We start from the raw sequence: 22,122 nt of genomic DNA on the forward strand, positions 1-22,122 counted from the left end.
GTTCTTAGTGCTCACTTTATGTAACATAACGACACATGAAGCAAATACTCTGAACTACTTTCTCTTCTGAAATCCCTCCGCCCAGCAGCCGTGTCTGGAATGTAGTTCCGGCTGCATTTCCCTCTAAAACAACTCTGTGTGGTAACGTTGTGTTATTATCTCATAGCGTGGTGAATGTGCAGGTCACAACTTGTCCACCAGAGCGTTGTGGAGTTGTTGGATTGTGTATTTGATGCGTTTGATGTGGGACAGGGGACCTGTACCGTTCACCTCCATTGTGTTCACTGAGCAGCTCACGTCTCTGCCCCGCCCATCTCAAAACAACATGCACTGATAAAGGCCTTGAACCTACTGCTATGACTATAGCTGTTGTGGTGAGAGGAGAATCTGACTACATGTTGAACTGTCCCTCTAAAATTTAGCGTGTTTCAAACTGTCAAATGTGAAAATCATTCTTTTTTTTTCTTTTTTGTTTGCTTTCACACATGTTTGTTTTCACTCTGGTCCAAATGTCACGCTACTGGCAGAGCATCATGTTTACACAAGTCCTGATTGTTAAATGGATAGTTCACCCAAAATTGAAATTTCTCTCATTATCTCCTCCCCCTCATGTGGACTAAGGGCTGGGAGAAGTTTCAGAGTCCTCCGTGGCTTCTCTGAGTTACAGGGGGTCTCGGCGTAGCAGTGCATGTCCATATAACGGTTGCAAATGGATACCAACTGTCTTCATAACAACAAGACACACCAAAAAACATCCAAATACCTCCATGCTGCTCGTATGTAATGTCCGTCTTGTATTGAAGCCCCGAAATGCGAAATTGTTCATCAAATTTGGACGAACCGGGAAGTGGAGCTTCGAGAAGCTTCCGCTACAAAACAAGCTTGAAATATAGACTTGTTTTTATAGACTTGACAGGACAATTAAGCATTTCGGGGCTTCAATACAAGACGGACATTACATACGAGCAGCATGGAGGTATTTGGATGTTTTTTGGTGTGTCTTTTTGGATGAAGTAAAGTGAGCTCCGTTCGCGACCGTCATATGGACATGCAGTGCTGCACGGAGCCCCGCTGTAACTCAGAGATAATGATAATGAGTGAAATTTCAATTTTGGGTGAACTATCCCTTTAAAATGAAACTCTGACAAATAACGCTGAACTTCAACAATGGAGACACAAGTACGCGTGGTATTTGTAGCGATGCTCGTTTCATTTCATATCGTCTGGATTCATCGCTCTCTGCAGATACACGGCTACGGGAGCCTGTTTGGCTCAAACCTGTGGCTTACACCAGGTAGTTGGAGCGGATGGTGTTGGTGCACACACCCGAGTGCGACTGTTGTGATCACACTGGTCGATTTCAGACAGACACAGTTCTGGTTCTGGTTCCAGTTCTGGTTGTGGTTCTGGTTCTGTAGTCCCAGATCCTCGGTGCTTCCTGTTGAACCAGCAGCGATCGCTTCAGTTGAAGTGGAGTCAAAGTGGGAGGACGTTACTCTGCGTTACTCAGGAGGAAGGAAACACAACAACTGCAAAATGTCTTTCATGTTGTCTCGGTTCCTTCTTCAGTTTCTGAAAGGAAAATTCCGGTCATTTTTGATTGTTTTCTGAGTGTTTGTTGTGGTTGAAAGAATTGCCCCCATACGTTAGCGTTGTGGCTATCCCTAGCGCCGGGTAGCCATGGTGTAACTCTGGTTTGCCTGCATCAATTTTAGTCTTGTTTTTTGCTCCAGACAACACTGGGTGACCATCAGGACAACGATTTAGGGGTCAAAGATGACCGGAATTCTCCTTTAACTTTATGAATCACTCGGTCTGGTGTTGGAGTGAACTCTGCCTTGGTTTCGGCTACAACTGGTTCTTTCTTGTCTTGGTTTTGTAGCTTTTCTTGAAATTATGTTTTTGTCCAAATCGCCACCGAACATTGAGGTTTTCCAGCAGATTCTCCTTTCTCCTCTTCTGTCACAGTTCACAAGGAAAACACAACAATTTTTTGGTTCTGTTGAGAATTTCAAATTCCCCAAAAAAAGGGGGAACCTGCCCTGCCGTAAAAAAACACAAGCGAGTGCGTGTCACAACTTCCTGTATCTGGCCCTTCAAATTAAAAGCCCTATAGCCTCTCATATACAGTTCAGTCATATTGATTTTGACTTAATTTTGACAAGACATGGCTCCAAATCTTTGTTTTTTTTTCCTGCGACCAATCGACCAGTGAGATTTTGGTCGGCTAATGATTTTTTGGTCGACCAGTGCTTGGTCGACTATTTGGGGGCAGTCCTACATTTTAGGTTATAACTTATGAACTGTTGGAGTTGGCGTCTTGTTTTTGTGGCTGTTAAAAGCCGGTGGGTCTTTGAGAAATGCTGATTCAATCAATCAATCAATCAATGATCAACGTTATATTTTGAAGAAGAGCAGAGTTGATCCAGATCTCCTTTATCTAGGTTTTCCTTTCTCTTTGTGTTTGTGTGTGTGTGTGTGTGTGTGTGTGTGTGTGTGTGTGTGTGTCTTTCTTTCGCTCGCTCACACAAACATAAACACAACTAAACTAAACCAACCATATGGCCAACATATGTCCACTTATGTTACCACGGAAACATGTGGCCATGACAAGCAGCGAGGTCACGACAGAGGGATGTGATGGTATCGCGTGACACACACACTGTGTTACTGTTGTGTGTGGCACGATACAACACACATACAGTACACACACACAGACACACACACAACCTCCTCATACACACCCACATACAGTACATGCTAGCACATGAAAATGCTCTCACACACACATGCACGCACACACACACACACACACACACACACACACACACACACACACACACACACACACACACACACACACACACACACACACACACACACACACACACACACACACACACTCACACAACCCTGCTGAACTCTTCTCTCCGTCTCTCATGTGGTCATTTTAAATTCCTCTTCAACCCTCGGCCTCGGCTGCTGCTGATAAAACATGGATGTAGTAGAAACATCACACACTCGTTGGAGACGATCCGGTCTGAGCTGCCGACCGCCCTGCGGCCTCCTGTTGTTGTTGTTGTTGTTGTGGTGCTGCAGCTGATCAACTAAACTAGTTCTTTGTTTCCTCGTGTCGTCACAGAGAAAATCAGTGTGTGGAAGAATACAAAGACATGTAAACATCAATTAGTATTAATGATAGGGCTCAGTCAATTTTCCAATGCCTCTTATGTTAAATATTAGAATTATATTTTAATTAGGGCTGTCATAGTCATAGTTAAATTTAAAGCAGAACTATGCAACTTGGCCGGAAATAGCTCGCTCCTTCGTTGGTTTCTCTTTTTTTCCCTCTCCGGAGCTCCCCCACAGTTCTAGGAGGCACATGTCACTGTCGTAAAAAAAAAACTCGCCGCCACCTCCTCCACCCCCTCCCTACACGTGCTTGTGTTTACTGCTGAAGGTAGAGAGCTGTGTTTGCTAAGCACGGAGCTAATGCTAACACGGAGCTAACGCTAATACGGAGCTAACGCTAATACGGAGCTAACGCTAACGCTAACACGGAGCTAACGCTAATACGGCCACACACAGACAAAGACACAAAGACACAGACATACACACACACATGAATAAAGGTTCCAAAACGCGAAGGCGTGTGTGTGTGTGTCATGATGTAGGCCTATTACATTATCTTATAAAAGATCCATGGTGTGTGTGTGTCTGTTAGCATTAGCTCCGTGTTAGCCACAAGCCGAACTTCATCAGTACAAACATGTTTCCATGGTTTCCTCCGACTTTCCGAACTCAAACCAATCACGATTCATGACATGCATGACGTCATCTGCGTTCTTATCTCGTACTGCCGTAAAGCAGTTTCTCGCGATAGTTCTATCCATTGACACCGAGACGGAGGACTGATCTTGCAAGTGCGGTTTTCAGCCAGTGGGGGGGGTGAGCGCATTGGCCTAGACCCCATTCACCTCATAACAGGTCACTCTACCATCACAGTGACTCTGAGCCACAATAATTACAGCCGAAATCCTGCATAGTTCTGCTTTAAAAAAATAACACGCCCATTTTTTAAAATCGGGGTTAATCGCGGCCCATTATCAGTCCCTCCAGGAATTCGCGATGTTGCGATCGCAACAATTAACGCAAATTCAGCCAATCCCCGCGAATTTTTGCGATCTTGCAATTTTGTACAATCACCGCAACTTTTCCGCAAATTGGACCAATTGTCGGTGCTTTCCGCGAGTCTGGACGGAGCGCTGGTTGAAAGTGAGTCCACGGAGGAACAGCGTGGCTGGGCTGACGGCAAGAAACTTAATATAACGTGCACAAAGTGATAAGTAAAGGAACACAAGCTGAGTTGAACGTGTTGAGTGTGTGAGTTGTCCTGGTTGACCACCCGAGGCTGTGTCCCCCCCGCAGCACTCGCCGAGGGGGAATCCAGTGAGTGCGCCACTGCAGGGCCGGAGCGGAGCAGCCGGCGGCCAGGTGCCCCTTCCCCCATCCTGAGGCCCTGGCCCTGGACTTGAGTAGCCACCCTCCCCTTTTTATTCAAAGACTGGACTGTTTTAATAAAACAGTTCTTTTACCACGATTTTTAAACAGACATTTTAATTAAGTAAAACAACTTTCAACTCTATATAATTTTCCTGTGCCTTTCTTAACAAGTGGAAAATTGCTGGTATAACATGACATCACATTAATTTGTGACATTTCAAAATTTTCCTTTGATTTTTAATTATTCAGAACAAAACTGCAACTTTTTTTTGCAACTTTCGCTGTCTCCCGCAATTTAATCACAACAAAAGGGCTTAAAACATCGCAACATGCACCGCAATTTTTTCAAAATGTGGCCGCAAATTCAGGCATTTTAGGCCGCAACAATCACAAAAAAAGCCCGCGAAATCCTGGAGGGACTGCATTATGTCATCTACTAGACTGGAGTGTGGGACCTCCACACTCCAGGAGTTGTTTTAGAGGCAAATTCAGAGACTGTTTGATGAAAAACTGTCCCTGAAGGCAACGCGCATCAGTGGTTTTGCATGAATTTCCCTCTACAACAACTCTGTGTGGTAACGTTGTGTTATTATCTCATAGCGTGGTGAATGTGCAGCTCACAACTTGTCCACCAGAGCGTTGTGGAGTTGTTGGATTGTGTATTTGATGAGTTTGATGAGGGAAACCAAGAAATCCCATAATGAGCCTCCGTAGCGTAGCTCTGAGCAGCTCACGGCTCTGCTCCGCCGTTCTAAAAACAGCTTGCACCGACAATTAAAGGTAACGAACCTACTGCTATGACTATAGCAGGGCTGTACGCTTAGCTTTTTCACTAGGAGCACAAGTGCTCCTAAATGAAAAAATTTAGGAGCACAGAAAAAAATTTAGGAGCACTACTAAATTTCATAAATAACACAATTTTATTATTTTACACTCAAATCACGTACACAGTAACACATGTGCACTAATACATATAAACACAGGGCCATCATAAGGCCTACTGTAACCCTCAATTAAACACAGAGAACATCCCTGTCCCACATCTTTTTGTAGTCAAGTCGCCTGGCACGCTTGGCTGAGTTCATCCAGCGGTCCACTGCAGGACTTGGATCATAGTCCTCAAGACTGGGCCCCTCCAGGGTGATCCTCATGAGGTCTTCGGTGGTGGAGACTGCAAGGCTGCTTCTTTTGGAGCTCTTTATGCGGTTCTGTGCAGAGAAGCCCCTTTCGCACTGGGCAGCCGAAATGGGCAACACTAGCATCAGCTGCACCAACTCCAGTATGTTCTAGGGGGATTAAGATAGGCCTTACTTATCTCATCTTTAACCACCAATAATAGGAGAAGGGCACTGCAGCATGCAAACACTCAGCAGTGTTTGCTTACCTTGTAATCCTCCCTGTATGGCTCCTTGGTCAGCATGGTCTCCCACAGGCCACTGTAGGACTTGTCCTTGAAAGTTTGACTGACCAAGATCTTCAGTCCCTGCCACTCATCCTCAACAGCTGCCAGGTCACACCCTGATCTGTAGAGATTTAACAGAGGAAGTTAGCAAATACCCAGGCATCATTGTTCACATCACATCAGGCAGTGCCTACATCACAGCAGTGCAAAATACATTCTTACCTCTCAAGAGGCTCTCTGAAATGCCTCACCAGGTCTGCCACATCACCATCACCGAAGGTCAGAAGGCTGCCCTGATCATCTGGCCATGTGTCATGATTGAAGACTCTGAAGGCCTGCACCGGGGTCTTGACTTCAGCGTCATCATTCAGAAGCCCACCAAACCTGGCTTTTAGCTCAGTCACACCAATAGTGATAGCTGCCTCCATGTGTTTCTTCAGCTGTGGATGGGTGAGGTCTGTGAGACCTGTCAGATTCCCCTTCAGTGGTATTCCCTTTGAGAGAGAGAGAGAGAGAGAGAGAGAGAGAGACAGAGACAGAGACAGAGACAGAGACAATCACACAAAATTGTTTTAAAGACTGCATTTCTCCAAATCTTTACATTGTATAGACCTACACTAATTCTCATATAGTGACAGATTCTCACACTTCTGCTCTAAACATTTGTTTCCATTAGATCCTAACAAACTCATCCTAACACACCTGGAATCTGCACTCATCATCTCCACGCTGAGCAAGCATGGTCTGGATCTTCTCCAGCATGCCTCCTGACTTTGCCCTAGACTTAAGTCCTTCTAGTCTTGTCACTGTCTTCCTCAGCTCTGACGTAGCTTGGGGGAGGATCAGGTCATTTCTCTGCAGGGTGAGGCTAAGTGAAGACAGCTCCTCGAACATGTCAGAGAGAAAATGGCAGAATACACAAAAAGGTGCACTCTCCATTTCTCTCTTTACCTGTGTAGCAGTAGATCAATACAAAATAAGTGTTGTATTCCTAGCCACCTCATCATCTGCCAACCATTCAAGTCTGAAATGTCATTTAACTTAAAACCTATTTTGTTTAACTTAATGTTGTAAAACTGACCTTCTTTGCCCGTCCTTGAACCTCCACTGTACCTGCAACAGCCAGGTGCTCCATGTGCTGCAGGACAGTGGAGTACTGGCCATTGTCTGTGGCAAGGTTCTTGTCTGCTCCATGTCGCAGGAACACTTTGAGGGCCCTGTGGACATGGGGGATCCAGCGTGTCCCTTTGACAGTAGACGGTGTGCAGACATCCACACCCAGCTCTTTCCCTAGTTGATGGAGCTCTCTCTTGGACTTTCCACTGAAGTGGTAGGTCTTCCACACAAGATGCAGAAGATCGTAGACCTGGGACACCATTGGTTCTTTCTTCTGGAGGGTTAGGATCGCCAGCTCTAGTCTGTGAAAGCCAAAATATAGTTAAAAAAAAAAACTATCCACCTCTTCTTTTTTTCCCTACTCTGTTACAGTGGTGTGTCTGTGTGCCTATTTGTGTGTGACTGACAAATAATTTAGGTTGTGTGTGCACACACGCATGTGACAAATGTGCATGTATGTCTGCTACCACATAACCATTTTTTCCAGTTACAAACCTGTGTGGCATGCAGTGGATAGGGATAATATACTCCCCTGCCTCTCTTTGCAGGAGAGCAATCACTCCTCCACGGTGGCCCATATTCACTGAGGCACCATCTGCCCCAAAGCTGATGATCTTCTTCATCCATGACCCTCCATTGTCGTCTGGGCAAACTGCATTGAATGCAGCCTTGGTTGCATCCAGAACACCTTGAAGGATAGCATAAAAACAATAAGAACTTTTGTGGCCTTAAAACAAACAAGATAGTGACTCAATTATGCATTTATGAAACTATACAAAAATAAAGGTTACTCTTGCTGCTAGACCGTGACCACCTACCATTGGCATGGGAGTGTTCAAGGGTCTGTTGTCCAACAAGGAGAGTGACTGGCTTCCCACCCTCTACCAGACGCACATAGACAATCTCACACTCGGTGTTTGATATGTCAGTGTCACCATCAATGAGAACTGCAAGGTGCTTTGCTGTTCTCAGCTTAGCAGCTAGGTTCTCTTTCAAGAGATCGGCAACTTGTCCAATCATTTCCGCACACCTGTATGAATGAGAACACTGTTGTAAAACACTTATGGTTTGTAATTTTAAGTTTTATTGGATACAAACAGTGTTGCAGAACAACTGCTTATCTCCCTGCAACTGAGGCCAAGAAATAAATACATAGCCTGGCATATGTAGTATGTAGTATACACATACTAAGCTACATACTGTTACATAATATGACTGACATCACATGCAGTTACATTACTTATCATAATGGTACTATACACATGCCAGAATGACAACATTGCTTTGTTTTAGTAAAAAGCTATGATTTTAAATATTATTATTATTACTACTATATTAATATTATTGGAAAATATTACCTGACATGGTTGTCATAGGTTGGGTTGATATCAACGCCGTTCTTCTTGTGCAGCGTGATAAGTGGCCCAAACTTGACAAACGGCTCTTCCTCCTTGGCGATGAAGTAGGCGATGTTCATTTTGATTTTAAGCTGCCTCCTCATCTCCACCTCGGACAACATCACCTGCCTGTCCAGAGCTGCGGTCACTGTCAAGGCTGGTTTGTTTTGTCTCAGCATGTAACTGTCTCTGCAGGCGATGTGCCGCTTGGAGTAGTTATGTTTGGTTACACTATCTTTTTTAAAATGGGGGTTTCCAGAAACAAATGCCGAATTTCCTGCCTGCTTTTGGCCTTTACAGTATTTACAAAACATGAGGTTGTCCTCAAATTCCAACCAGGAGAAGAGCTTGATCCAGTCGGCTTTAAATTTGTAAACCTTGCTAGCACTACCGATGCTAGCTAGGCTAACTGTTGGCATCTCCTCCGGCTCGACGCAGTCAACATCGTCAGTCCCAGATTCCACTTCTCCCACATTTCTCTCACCGATGGCAGCTCTGTCAGCGGTTTCGCTTTGCTTTTTTAGGAAATACGAGTCAATTTTCTTCATCGTACACGGTCAGTTAATTTTCCTTCAACGTTCGAGTGTCCGGCTACGACTTTCACACCGATATCGCTCCGCTCAACTCGCGCCGCATCGTCGGACTCCGCAGTGGCGAGGAGAAACTAGTCCTCCTCTCGTACACACGTACACACGCACACACACACACACACACACACACACACACACACACACACACACACACACAGAGAGATCAATCTGTCCTAATTTTAACGTCCGCGGGCGGTGAATCGCCCGTGCTGGCCGGGCGGCGCGGATGTTTTCATTCATAAACTCGCCGCAGGGCGACGTCTTCGCATCTCATCACATGAGTTCTGTGTTTTGCAGGTGTGAAAAAGAAGTTGTAGGACAGTGCTTGTCCATTTTTTATACAGAGATGCGCGAGAATTGTGGGCTACTCTACTTTGATACACATAGTATGGATTTAGTTTAGGAGCAAAATGCGAATGAAAGGGTTGAAATCCGTAGTCGCACCGGTGCTCCCTTTTTATTTTTTCTACTCGCACAAACTATTTTTAGGCGCATATGCGAGTGAAATGCTCGCACTGTACAGCCCTGCTATAGGGATTATGGCAATGGGCCAGTTTGCCAAAATGTTGAACTATCCCTTTTATTCTTCGATAGATATCAATGTTTAATGGAGGCCTTGTATCGAACCGCTGCCTGGACTCACCGATACCGATGTCGATGCATCATCTTCAGCAGCAGGATGGTGCTGGTGTCGGAACCAGAACACAACTCTAGTTATTGTCTGTTGCCGTGGTAACAGGAGAGTTGATGTGGTTGCCGAGGGAAACCGCCTTTATTTGTTTCACGTTTATTTATCCGAACCAAATTCAAAAGGTTCCTGAGCCACGAGTTGGTTTGATAAATTGGTTGACAAATAACAAAAAGTAGTTTCCTGCTGCGTTTATGGGATGTCATTTATTTATATTATTATATACTATGTTTATATAGGCTAACGTTTGTTTTGTGTCAGCAATGAGAAACAGTTTTCACCAACCGCTGTGAGGGGCGGAGCTTCTGGAGAGAAGGAGGTGTTGGTTTTTGCTGCTGAGTTCAAATATCAAAAGTCTCATTCCACCTTTAACGGACAATTTAAGGTGGTATTCAACTTTACCAGGTGTGTTTTACATGAGGAACGCCCGTTAGCTTCAGATGTGTGTGTGTATGTGTGTGTATGTGTGTGTGTGTGTGTCAGCGTGACCTTGACCTTTAACCTGTGATGACCTAGGCTACATCCCATGAGGTCATGTCTGAGTCCTTGTAGAGAAGGTGTTGCTGAGATATCGTATCCATGGGAACCGGGACGGATGGACGAGTCTGATTTCTAGTAAAGATACAGTGTGAATGTGCCAGTGTGTGTGTGTGTGTGTGTGTGTGTGTGCGTGTCAGCCTCTCGTGACACGCCAAACTGCAGCGTCCTGAGCTGTCGTCATGGCGCCTGGAGACCCCATCATCATCAGCTCTCCCCCCAAAACCTCTGACAGATGGCTGGGGACCAGAGAGATGCTCACTGGGTCAGTGTGTGTGTGTGTGTGTGTGTGTGTGTGTGTGTGTGTGCGTGCACGGTGCTGTTGGTCCACAATGAGTAACTTTCTTTCTCTGGGTCCAGTTACATAACAACAACAACAACAACAACAGAGTCTGACTTCGTCTCTTCAGGAAACTTTAACCTCACTGATCCTGAGACACAGAAACAGAACCAGGGAGATCTCCAGTTATTGATCAAGTCACTCATTTAAAGGGATAGTTCACCAAAATTAAATTGCACTCTTATCTACTCCCCCGCATGTGGACTAAGGGCTGGGAGAAGTTTCAGAGTCCTCCGTGGCTTCTCTGAGTTACAGGGGGTCTCGGCGTAGCAGTGCATGTCCATATAACGGTTGCAAACGGATACCACTTTTCTTCGTAACAAAAAGACACACCAAAAAACATCCAGATACCTCCATGCTGTTTTTTGGTGTGTCTTTTTGTTACGAAGAAAAGTGGTATCCGTTTGCAACCGTTATATGGACATGCACTGCTACGCCGAGATAATGAGTGCAATGTGAATTTTGGGTGAACTATCCCTTTAAACATGTTAAAGGGATAGTTAAACATTTTGGCAAATTGGCCCATTGCCATAATAGCAGCAGGTTCGTTACCTTTAATTGTCGGTGCAAGCTATTTTTAGAACGGCGGAGCAGAGCCGCGAGCTAGAGGGAAATGCAGAGACTGTTGATGAAAAACTGTCCCTGAACGCAACGTGCATCAGCGGTTTTGCATGAATTTCCCTCTAAAACAACTCTGTGTGGTAACGTTGTGTTATTATCTCATAGCGTGGTGAATGTGCAGCTCACAACTTGTCCACCAGAGCATTGTGGAGTTGTTGGATTGTGTATTTGATGATGAGTTTGATGAGGGAAACCAAGAAATCCCATGAGCCTCCGTAGCGTAGCTCTGAGCAGCTCACGGCTCTGCTCCGCCGTTCTAAAAACAGCTTGCACCGACAATGAAAGGTAACGAACCTACTGCTATGACTATAGGGATTATGGCAATGGGCCAGTTTGCCAATATGTTGAACTATCCCTTTACCTCTTTGAAACAACATCTAGCCTATAGCTGAAAGAGGAGACTGATATCTATAATATATTATAATTCTCATTGACATTCCAAAGCTTTCTCCTCCGTATAGAAACACATGTATGTTGGAGGGACAGACAGTCGGATGGATTGATTCTGTTTCATTCTCTCCGTCTCTCTCGCTCAGTGGTTTCCTCTCAGCATCACAAGAAAGTCCCACGCAGAGGCCTCGCGCAGAGGGGTGTTTTTGTACTTCGCAGGGGTGCTGTTGGCAAAGAGCAGTCATGTTACAACAGACAGAGATAAAAAGAGAGAGAGAGACGCAGGAAAATAAGAATATGTGAGGGGAGAAAAAAAACTGAAAAATGGGACTTAATGATGAGAGGTGGAAAAAGGAACGGTTTTGGTTCAGGAAACACTCATTTTACAAAGATATTTTCAGTGACTTGTTAAACCCTGTCATTTATTTATTAACTTTTTATTTATTTTCATTTATCCAGATTATATCAGGTCAGATTAGTTGATGCAGGAACATGTGGTTCCTCCTCCGTCTTCGATCTTCTCCTCAGAAACACCTTTTCTACCGAGCTGGTTCCAGACCAGCGCCAACTCTTTGCTGGTCTAGAGCCAAGAACTGGGGCGGGGTCATCTGACCAACAGGACCACCACAAAGATAAACATGGACGTTATCTATATCTTATTATGTTTGTTAAACTGCTGATCGATGCTGAAGATGGCTTCCTTGTTCACCACCAGCACCAGGTTCTCTTTGGTGGAGAAGCACTCAGGCCTGGACTACACATATGGAGATTTTATTAAAGGTGTACAGAAATGGCCGTTTGTCCTGTTTGTCGCGCCGAGTTGTCACGAGCTGCAACGAGTTTACCCGAGTAAGGAAAACGAATTTGATTGGTCGTTATCGAGCGGGCGGGATATTCAAAGCTTGGGGCGAGACCGAGCTCCGTGTGTGTGTGTGTGTCTCAGACGTCTGATTGACGGATGATGGATCCAATATCAGTGGCTGATGAATCGTGAGCAACGTGACGTATAATCCGTGCGCCTGCATTATCCAATGCGAAAAAAAATACCACACTTTCATCCCGGATTTTATTAAAAATAGAATTTTGCACAAAGTTTGGCCTCCATCGTCTGATAGATGAGTTATTACACTAATTGTATGACCCAGAGTGGGCTCAAATTCAATTTTCTTTTCTGTACACCTTTAAGCGGAGATTTTCGTCCTCATTAAAAAAAAAAAACTCCGTCCACACCACAGAAATATCTGTGTCCATACAAAGAGGCAAAACTGAAAACGATCGCCTCTGAAGCCTGCAGTGCCACGCCCGGCCGACAGGTAGCGATTAGCAAAATGTAAAATACCACGTAAGAAGGACGTATTTTAAACCGTGGACGCTTGGGGCTATCCAGTAATATCGGGCGCAGCAGCAGACGCCTTTGCGTAGCGTTGGAGTGCAGTTGATGCAACAACGTTACGTTCATGTGTAGAGCTGAGATGAGACCTAATAGATATCCCGGTACCATGGATGTATTATAATAGATTAGGGATGTCACGAATATAAATTTTCTTGGTACGATTATTGTCAGAGAAATAATCACGGTGTTACGATTATCACGATTATTATGCATTAATTAATTTCACAACACTATGAATGTGTAAAATCAAATATAGTCAAAATATAATGACATTACTCATTGTTTACACAAAATATTTCAAATATCTATTAATATATGACCAATTATTAATCCCCAGGGGAAGTGTTTGAAATATTCAGGTCATAAACTGTTATCTATACCAAATGTTTACGTTTATTTTAATAATTTTTTGTTTTGTTTTGCTTTTTTTTAATTAAAAATGACACACTAACATTTAAATTCCTACCAATTCAATGTTACGTTAGGTAAATGGACCAGTATCTGTGCATTTACCTTTATTTTGGCGCACATCTGCCAATATGGTTCCAACATGATCTTTTTTGGTAAGTGACGGTATTAGGAATCTTTACGATTAAATAATTGTGGCGTTTAATACCGCGATTAATTGTGAAAACAAGTAATTGTGACATCCCTATAATAGATCCATGCCCGGTACATGTCGGCCATTGTTGTGGCGAACGGCTTGTCGCTAGGCGCTTGACGTCATCGTATCAACACCAGCTCCGTTTAACATCGCTACACGGATCCACTCAATCGGATATTTTTTTATTTCTCCACTTTTTTATCCATTTCAAAATATCTCCGTTTATGTGGGTGAAACCGCCGTGTTGGTTGAGAGACCCAATGGACAGAACAATGTGCGTTTAGGAATATATCGTATACGTGTAGACCAGGCCTAAGAGTCACCGGAGCTGTCGGTCGCTGTCGTTGTCTGGAACTACTAGTAGATGACCAAAAAAAATAAAGAAAGGAAGCCAATTATATCAATAATGTTGTGAGCTTGTGGTCGAGCAGGGTTCAGAATATGGACAGCAGAGATTACAGGTATCAACGGGGGATTTATAGGCATCAGAGCGTCGGTTTAGCGGCCGTCCAGATGAAGACTGTCGGTGGAGGAGCTTCTGGATTCTGGACTTAGTAAATCATCAGCGTAAGATGGAAACAGATGGAGTCAGAAAAAGCTTAGAGGAGGTTGTTTTAAGGACTGAGCTTCTCTTAAGGAGTTCCTCAGAAACAGATTGTCTTTGTAAGAACCTTAGCGCCGTAAAGAAGAGCCGAGCTAATTGGACTACTAGCAACCCCTGCTTTGAAACACACACACACACACACACACATACTGTGCAGGCATGAGTGTGTATATGTGTGTATGTGTGTGCTGCACGCTTCTCAACAACATTAAAGTGTGGTTGAAGACGCATTATAGATTAAACTAAATTTTAAACAAGTCTCTTTGTGAGAAAAAAAAGAAAAGAAGCAGCAGCAACAAATGTGAGCTGGTTAAAGCAGCTTCCTGTCGGCTGCACAGACTCTGAGTTAAGACCAAGTAAATTAATCCAATTTCACGGCGCGCTGGTGAGAGGTGAGGACAGCTGAGCCCAGGCTGCACTAATTAGCCATATATCTGTCACTATTGATCGTATCAATAGCCCACCAAAGCCTATACCACTTTAATATACAGCAAACACAAACACACTCACTGTTTCAGGAACCTCTGATGCCACGACGTGTGTTTAATATATTACGTGCATTGATGGAGCAGTGTGTGTGTGTGTGTGTGTGTATGCGTGTTGTTGTATGTTGTGAGTCCTGCTTCATGAGTGCAGCCATGTTCCCATGATCCTCTGGTCGACAGGCTGAACGCTGCAGGCAGCCACAGCTGTTCCAGAGGGAGGAGGAGGAGAGGTGAGGATGGAGGAGGAACTAAAACAAGAAAAAGACTGAAGAACAAGAACATTGCAAAAACTCAAAATCTTTCCAAGAATATTTGACTTATTTCTTGTCAAAATGTCTCATTTCTAGTCAAAACTAATCTCTTTCCACTTAAAATAAGACTCATGACCTAAAAATTTACTTGTTTTTAGATAATTTTCACTTGTTTCAAACGAATTTTCACTTGAAATAAGTAGAAAAATCTGTCAGTGAAAGCAAGTTTTTTGTGTTTGTAATAAGAAAGAAAAACTTGCTCCACTATCAGATTTTTCTACTTATTTCAAGTGAAAATATGCATGAAAAAAGTATAAAGTGTCTAAAAACAAGCTACTTTTCTTTGTGATGAGTCTTATTTTAAGTATAATGAGATTTGTTTTAACTAGAAATGACATTTTGAACAGAAATAAGACAAATATTTTTGGTAAGAGTTTTTGCAGAAGAAGAAGAGTCTTTACTGTAGTCTTGGCAGCAGCTCTGCAAGGTGTGAGCTGAAAGCCAACAGTGACGACGCTGACATGATGCTTTATAGGTTTTTAAGAGGAACTGTGAAGGATTTTCACCTTAAAGGGACATTGTGTAACTTCTCCTCTTATCTCTTCATGAAAATCGATTATTTGGTTCTTCAGTCTGTTTTTCATTAACCAGTAATCCCCCCCATCAACAAACTGAAGTGTTCCTTTCAGCTCTGAATGAGCCGTTCATATCATTCATATCTCCATGGAGCGGGTAAGCTCGGTGCTGCTGCCATGTGGTGTCGCCATGTTTTTACGTTCAGTGGCAGCGTGACGGTAGGAAACCACGGAAACTCAGCGGAGACACCGGAGCTGTCGGCTCAGGTGGAGGTGGCGTCTGTGAAAAGTCACCGCGGTAACGCAGTGAGGAGGAATGGAGCGTTACACTGATGCTGCATTCACCTGCAGTCGGGCAGACGGCCGTCGCTAACAAACCAGATGTCATTTTAGTCACAGAAGTCCAGAGAAAGCCGGTAAAACAATACCACATCGCCATGACAACATATTGTCACGTGTATTGTTTTGCCTCGTGTTGACGGACCACTTGTTGACATAGAGGCTTGTTTATGCCGTTACGTGCAGCGTCTGTTGTCTGTCTGACGTCTGCCCGATTTCACGTGAATGCAACATCAAGAATACGTTCCGATATGTGACCACACTGATCGATGGGGGGAATTCCTTCATATTATACCTTTAACTGTTATCTTACTTTAGCATGTTAGCATTACAGCTAATTAGCACATGTATGGCATCACCAACCATATAATTCATCCTGTGAGGAACATTAATGTTTGGACCAGATTTCATGGTGATTTTTAAAAATAATTGTTGAAAAAATGAACTCAAAACTGAAACACGTTATCACAAACCATCAAACATCTACAACAGAATGTGTGGGAGGGAGAGAGAGAGATCATATCAGGAGACAAAGAGTTTGTTTATCCACTATTATACTTCACTAATGCTGCAGATACAACATGTGTAAAATAATTACAGTATCCTGACAGATTCTGCCCCGATTCTATGATAGTAATTATCACCGCACAGTCGAATAATTACAGTAGCAAGAAATTACAATTAACCAATTGTGTGACTTACTGGGGACTCCCCATCACTGTTGTGCACACGTGTATAAGTGTGTATAAATGTGTGTGTGTGTGTGATTGAGCCGTACCCAGCAGATTACTCCACCGAGGCCAAGTCCCTACAGATGACATGTGATAGCAGATTAATAGCCTCACATATTAAAGTCACAAACCCTATTATTTCCCCCTGTATCACTGCTTCATCAGTTAATATCTAATATCTGCACCGGCTCCTCTGCACAATCTAAAATTAATCACACTGAGCTGCTCTCTGCTTCATATTTTATATATTCAATTGTTTTCCTCTTAATGACATTATGTAACTGTAAATGTGCTCAAAACTTTATTATTAATGCCAGCTGATACATAAAAAAAAAGAAAAAGAAACGTATAAAGAGTCTGCAACTGTAAAATCATGTTAATTTCACATGCAGTTGTCAATTTATATATAAAATTTTATTGTGTTTAGTTCATATTTGCAAAAATCAGGAAACAATGAATGTGAAATATTAACGTACATAAAAGGAAAGGGTTGTGGTATTTCCAAAATAAAATACACACTGTGTGTTTGTGGCGGCGGCGTTAAGAGTTGCCAGGTTGGACAGTTTTCCATCCAACTGGGCCGAGTTTTATTTGGTTTGGGAAACTGTGACTAAAATCAGAGCGGCTGTTTGTTCCGTTTCGTCACTTCGCTCCAATTAAAAGTTGCAGAATTCATTTATTTTTCACACTGTTTCTGTTTCCAGAAACTTTAGGAAGACGAGACGGAGCGGACGCTGTAGTTGACTGTTCAAGTAGAAGTTGAATTTTTTGGTGTGTGTGTGTGTGTGTGTGTGTGTGTGTGTGTGTGTGTGTGTGTGTGTGTGTGTGTGTGTGTGTGTGTGTGTGTGTGTGTGTTTGCATTTTAACATATTTTCCTGTCCAGTCGAGGCTGCTGGTCTCATCCTACAACAACTAACGAAAACTATATTAAAGTCGAATGAGGAAATGTGAGAATTTAGTTAAACTGAAACAAGGAAATGCTATATTTGTGTTTTATTTGCAGTGTATGATATGTACAATGGAAATGGGATGTGTCAACGAGGGGCTGCAGCTCGTCTGTCTCCTAAAGTGGGCGTGGTCACCGTCCCTCCACCTCCTGTTGTGAACATGTGTGTGGATTTATAAAAGCTGCCAGTGGAGGAGAGTGAGATCTGCTGGTCTCCTAAAGGGGGAGGAGTTGTGGTCTGCTGGTCTCCTAAAGGGGGCGGAGTCACGGTCTGCTGGTATCCTAAAGGGGGCGGAGTCACGGTCTGCTGGTCTCCCAAAGGGGGTGGGGTCTTCATCTGCTGGTCTCCTAAAGGGGGCGGAGTCACGGTCTGCTGGTCTCCTAAAGGGGGCGGAGTCACGGCCTGCTGGTCTCCTAAAGGGGGCGGAGTCACGGCCTGTTGGTCTCCTAAAGGGGGCGGAGTCATGGTCTGCTGGTCTCCTAAAGGGGGCGGAGTCACGGTCTGCTGGTCTCCTAAAGGGGGTGGAGTCATGGAGATTTTTAGTCAATAAAACGTAAGCACAGCAGTTCATATCTGACCATTTATTTGTGAGAGTTTCCCTTGCAGACTTGGGGTCCTACTCCACTTTTTACATACAAACACGTTGGACAGATTAAAAAAAACTCTCTGTCTGTTTGATGTTAGTTCAATCAAATGTGGCAACACTGACCTCAAAGTTTTAATTAAAACCCCGGTTGCCAGAACCAGAACGAGGCCCAGCAGCAGATACAGTAGCACTGACAGACTCAGACCAAGTGTCCGTGGCCCGGCAAAGCTGCAGACCTTTAATCCATGCGTGTTAAAGTGAAGCGGGGCCATATGGTTTGCAGTGGATCAGAAGCAGTGATCCTGAGGATGATACGGCCCCAGCTGAACCTTTGTGCAGCGCCTTTACACCATCTGATGTTTATCGCTGCAGCGCGGCCGCCGCCCGGATACCACTGATCTCATACAATCACATCGCTCATTATCACATATGGCAAACGGCTTACGCATGTTAATGTAGCTGTGTGTGTGTGTGTGTGTGTGTGTGTGTGTGTGTGTGTGTGTGTGTGTGTGTGTGTGTGTAACCCTAACCCTGTTCACACTGCTGAGACTCTGAGGGAAATTTAAGAATGAAGAGTTTTGTTCAGACGACTGATGCTCTGCTGTTTATTCACCTGTTTCACCAGAGGAGCTGGATGCTTTCTTCTCTGCTCACACACACACATGTATAAAAGATTTCACACACACAAACATCTGCATGAATGTGTGTGTGTGTAAACACAAACACTCGTGCAACATGCGCAAACACACACAGATGCACAGATCCGTGACCAGCACTTGGACGTCCCACAGAAACTGGCCGTCCTCTCATCCTCGGGATGAAAGGGGAGATAATGCATTATACATTGTCTCCCTCTTCAGCTGCTCATTACAGCTTCTGCCTTAAAACAGCTCCTTCCTAATGAGTCCCAGCTCCAAACATAATCCCGTCGTTTTCCTTCCTGTCGGTCTGAGGTGGTTTTCTGGCTGTCGCTGCCTTCTCGTCTCTGATGTTCAGTCAAAACGACCAAATAGTTTGAGATCTTTATAGTTTAGCTCCTGAACCCAGGTTGGTGTTTCTGCTCCATTTGGTTCTGGTTTCACACCAAACAACTGTTTATTATGACATTATGACATACTGACGTCCTGTCCTCATCACCTGTGTATAGCCTTGCGTCCTGTTAACTCCGAATTTTTCTAGCTGATCCGGAAATCACCAAATTCACCAAAGTAAAAGTGTTCACCAACATAAAACTTAGCAAATAGACATTAACTTGTAATACAATAGAAGCAAAATGTTAATTTAATGGCTCTGGGACTTTCTTGTAAATTATATTCCTTAAATTAAAGAGTTTCACCGCATTTTATTAGCTTGGTGCTTTTATTTTGACAGAAAGGCCTGTCTCTCTCGCCATGGATCCGGTTCCTTACCAAAACAGTGAGTCAACGGCCCCAGACTACCTGTGTATGCTAAGTCTCTGTACACTTGGCATTGATTGGTTTGTAAACAGGCGTAGTGCGTATGACGTAGTCGCAAAGTCACCAAAGCTCGTTAGCAAAGTGGCAATCGAGAAAAATGAATGAAGTTTGAGTTTGCCTGTGAATATTCTCATTTGTCCAGGTCATATGTAGTTATCTCAAAGAAATGTAAATAGAGAGCAACTGGACTTGATTATTTGTCTAGGAAGACGTTTCACCTCTCATCCAATAAGAGGCTTCATCAGTTCATGTTCACATCTGACCAGGCTGAGACTGGTGAGTTCATTGAGGAGTTGGTTTTGAGCCTTTTTCTATGATTTTCTCCACTCTATGCCCTCTCGTAGTGGAATTTAAACACAGGCTAGTTGGTGTAAGTTTGAGTTTGTGGCATCGTGGCCACGATAATGATCCTGTTATAGCGTCGCTACCAGCAGCATCAACACCATCAGCCCAGCTGGGATTCAGATGAACGTCCTCGTCATGCGGAGGAGACAAGACGACTGAAGCTCTGAAGCTTGCATGTTGTCGTCAGACCATGTGTGTATCAGACATTTCTTCTACTGCTGCTCTTCTTTACCCTTTCTTTCTTTTTCGTGTGTAGGCTAACCACCAGAACTTCCTGTTAAAGGTACAAACGTCCGAGACATCTTTTGGGTCTTTGGTTTGAAGCTTTAAAAACCTGTAAATTTAGTTTGGATCAAAGGGAAAAGTCCAATAGTCTGAGTGAAAACCTCCTAACTTCATATTAATATTGATGTCTGCAGTGAACAGTGTATTACTCATTATGACGTCCACACGGTGACGACGACGAGGTGAACCCAGGTGAAAGCTAAAGTCTAATCTGACCCTGAGTCTGTATCCAGTTAAAGAGAAGTTGATGAAATAAGGAAGAGTTTTAAAGTTGAGGATTATTAAAATGTAGATTATGCAAAAAGTGAAGCTGCTGCTCACTCTCAGGATGGAATATATCATTCAGTTCTCAGGCATTGTCTGGTACATCTTTATCGTACGTTGATGAAGAATCATCATCGTGGTTTAGAGGTTCAGAGAAGTTCACCTGAGCTGAGGTGGAAAACGACTGCAGAGTGTTTGTCTCTAAAGTCCACAAGTCGTTGAGTTCAAGGCAGCTGTGGACAGATGTGCTGTTTGTCTGTTATAACAGCCAGTAGTTCTTCATCAGGGCCGTTAAAGTGATAGTTCACCCAAAATTAAAATTTCACTCATTATCTCCTCCCCCTCATGTGGACTAAGGGCTGGGAGAAGTTTCAGAGTCCTCCGTGGCTTCTCTGTGTTACAGCGGGGCTCCGTGCAGCACTGCATGTCCATATGACGGTTGAGAACAGAGCTCACTTTTCTTCGTCCAAAAAGACACACCAAAAAAAATCTATATTTTAAGCTTGTTTGTAGCGGAAGCTCCCTGCACTGCTCTTCCTGGTCCGTCCAAATCTTGCACGATTTGCATTGACACCCAGTTCACGGCTCCGCAAATCGTGCAAGATTCCGGCAGAGCAACACTGGGAGCTTCCGCTACAAACAAGCTTAAAATATAGACTTATTTAATTTTTTTCAGAACAATTTCTCATGTTGGGGCTTCAATACAAGAGGGACATTACAGACGAGCACTATGGAGGTATTTGGATGTTTTTTGGTGTGTCTTTTTGGATGAAGAAAAGTGAGCTCCATTTGCAACCATCATGGACTCTGAAACTTCTCCCAGCCCTTAGTCCATATGAGGGTGAGTAGATAATGAAATTTGAATTTTGGGTGAACTATCCCTTTAAGTGCAGGATATCTGAAGCAGTGAGTCTGGTGCCTGGTGGTCGTCACCATACATGGCCCCCTGCTGCGTGCAGGAATCTAACGGCCCCGTCGCCGCTGCTTGAAGCTTTAATTAGGACTTGGTCTCTGTTAATCTACAAACAGAATGTAGGTGTTTACCACTGGACTCAGTGTTCTGTCATGATGCTGAGTGAGTGTCGGTGAAGCCTCGGTCTGGGCTGCGGGGTCAAAGCCGTTGAACAGATTTAGAGGGTAAATACCTTACTTAACCCCACAGTAAAGCCATAGATCGGATCGCTCTGACACTGATCTCGTTATGTTGTGTCCTTTTGGAGCCGGAGCCGGACTGAGAACAGGACTGAGCTCAGAGCTCGTTAACGGAGCTGCAGAAGCTGCTGGTCTGGACATGCACACACAGGTTAAAGGGATAGTAGCATTTTTTTAAAGTGGGGTTGTATGATCTACAAATAGCCCCTAAGTACTTTAATTGCAGTAGAAGACTCTCTGCACTCCTCCCGTTAGCAACGCCAGCCCATAATAGCCCTGCCCAGAGATTTACAACATACAGTGTTGTGAACAGACCCAAAGAAACGGCCTATTTTCACGGCCTAAAAGAGGTTTTACGTGAAAAAAATACACAGTTCCATTGTTCGCTATAGTATATTTTTTTCCAGCCCCTCAAAGTGCAGGAAAAACACAGTTTTTATTTGGACCTAACCAACTCACGTATCCCTCCGCCCAGGGTTAGCGCCCACCGATCAGCAGTTGGTTAGGTCCAAATAAAAAC

The 22,122-nt window shown here is 43.9% G+C and overlaps 2 protein-coding genes across 2 annotated transcripts in view; one reads left to right on the top strand and one right to left on the bottom strand.

Moving 5' to 3' along the window:
- Positions 1-22,122, top strand: part of nhsb (Nance-Horan syndrome b (congenital cataracts and dental anomalies)) — a gene marked incomplete at both ends in the record, with an annotated part of 118,661 nt that overhangs the window by 24,468 nt on the left and 72,071 nt on the right. The gene's annotated exons all lie outside the window — the stretch shown is intronic.
- LOC311008043 (zinc finger protein 862-like) lies at positions 6,599-8,079 on the bottom strand (the record flags this gene model as incomplete). Its single annotated transcript, XM_084001477.1, has 4 exons — positions 7,840-8,079; positions 7,517-7,709; positions 6,987-7,323; positions 6,599-6,790 (listed from the first exon to the last, which is right to left on the bottom strand). Exons 1-4 carry the CDS (start codon positions 8,039-8,041, stop codon positions 6,599-6,601), a joined length of 924 nt encoding a protein of 307 aa, XP_083857603.1. The 5' UTR covers positions 8,042-8,079.

Source organism: Trachurus trachurus, assembly GCF_905171665.1.
Source record: "Trachurus trachurus genome assembly, chromosome: 3".
NCBI lineage: Eukaryota > Metazoa > Chordata > Actinopteri > Carangiformes > Carangidae > Trachurus > Trachurus trachurus.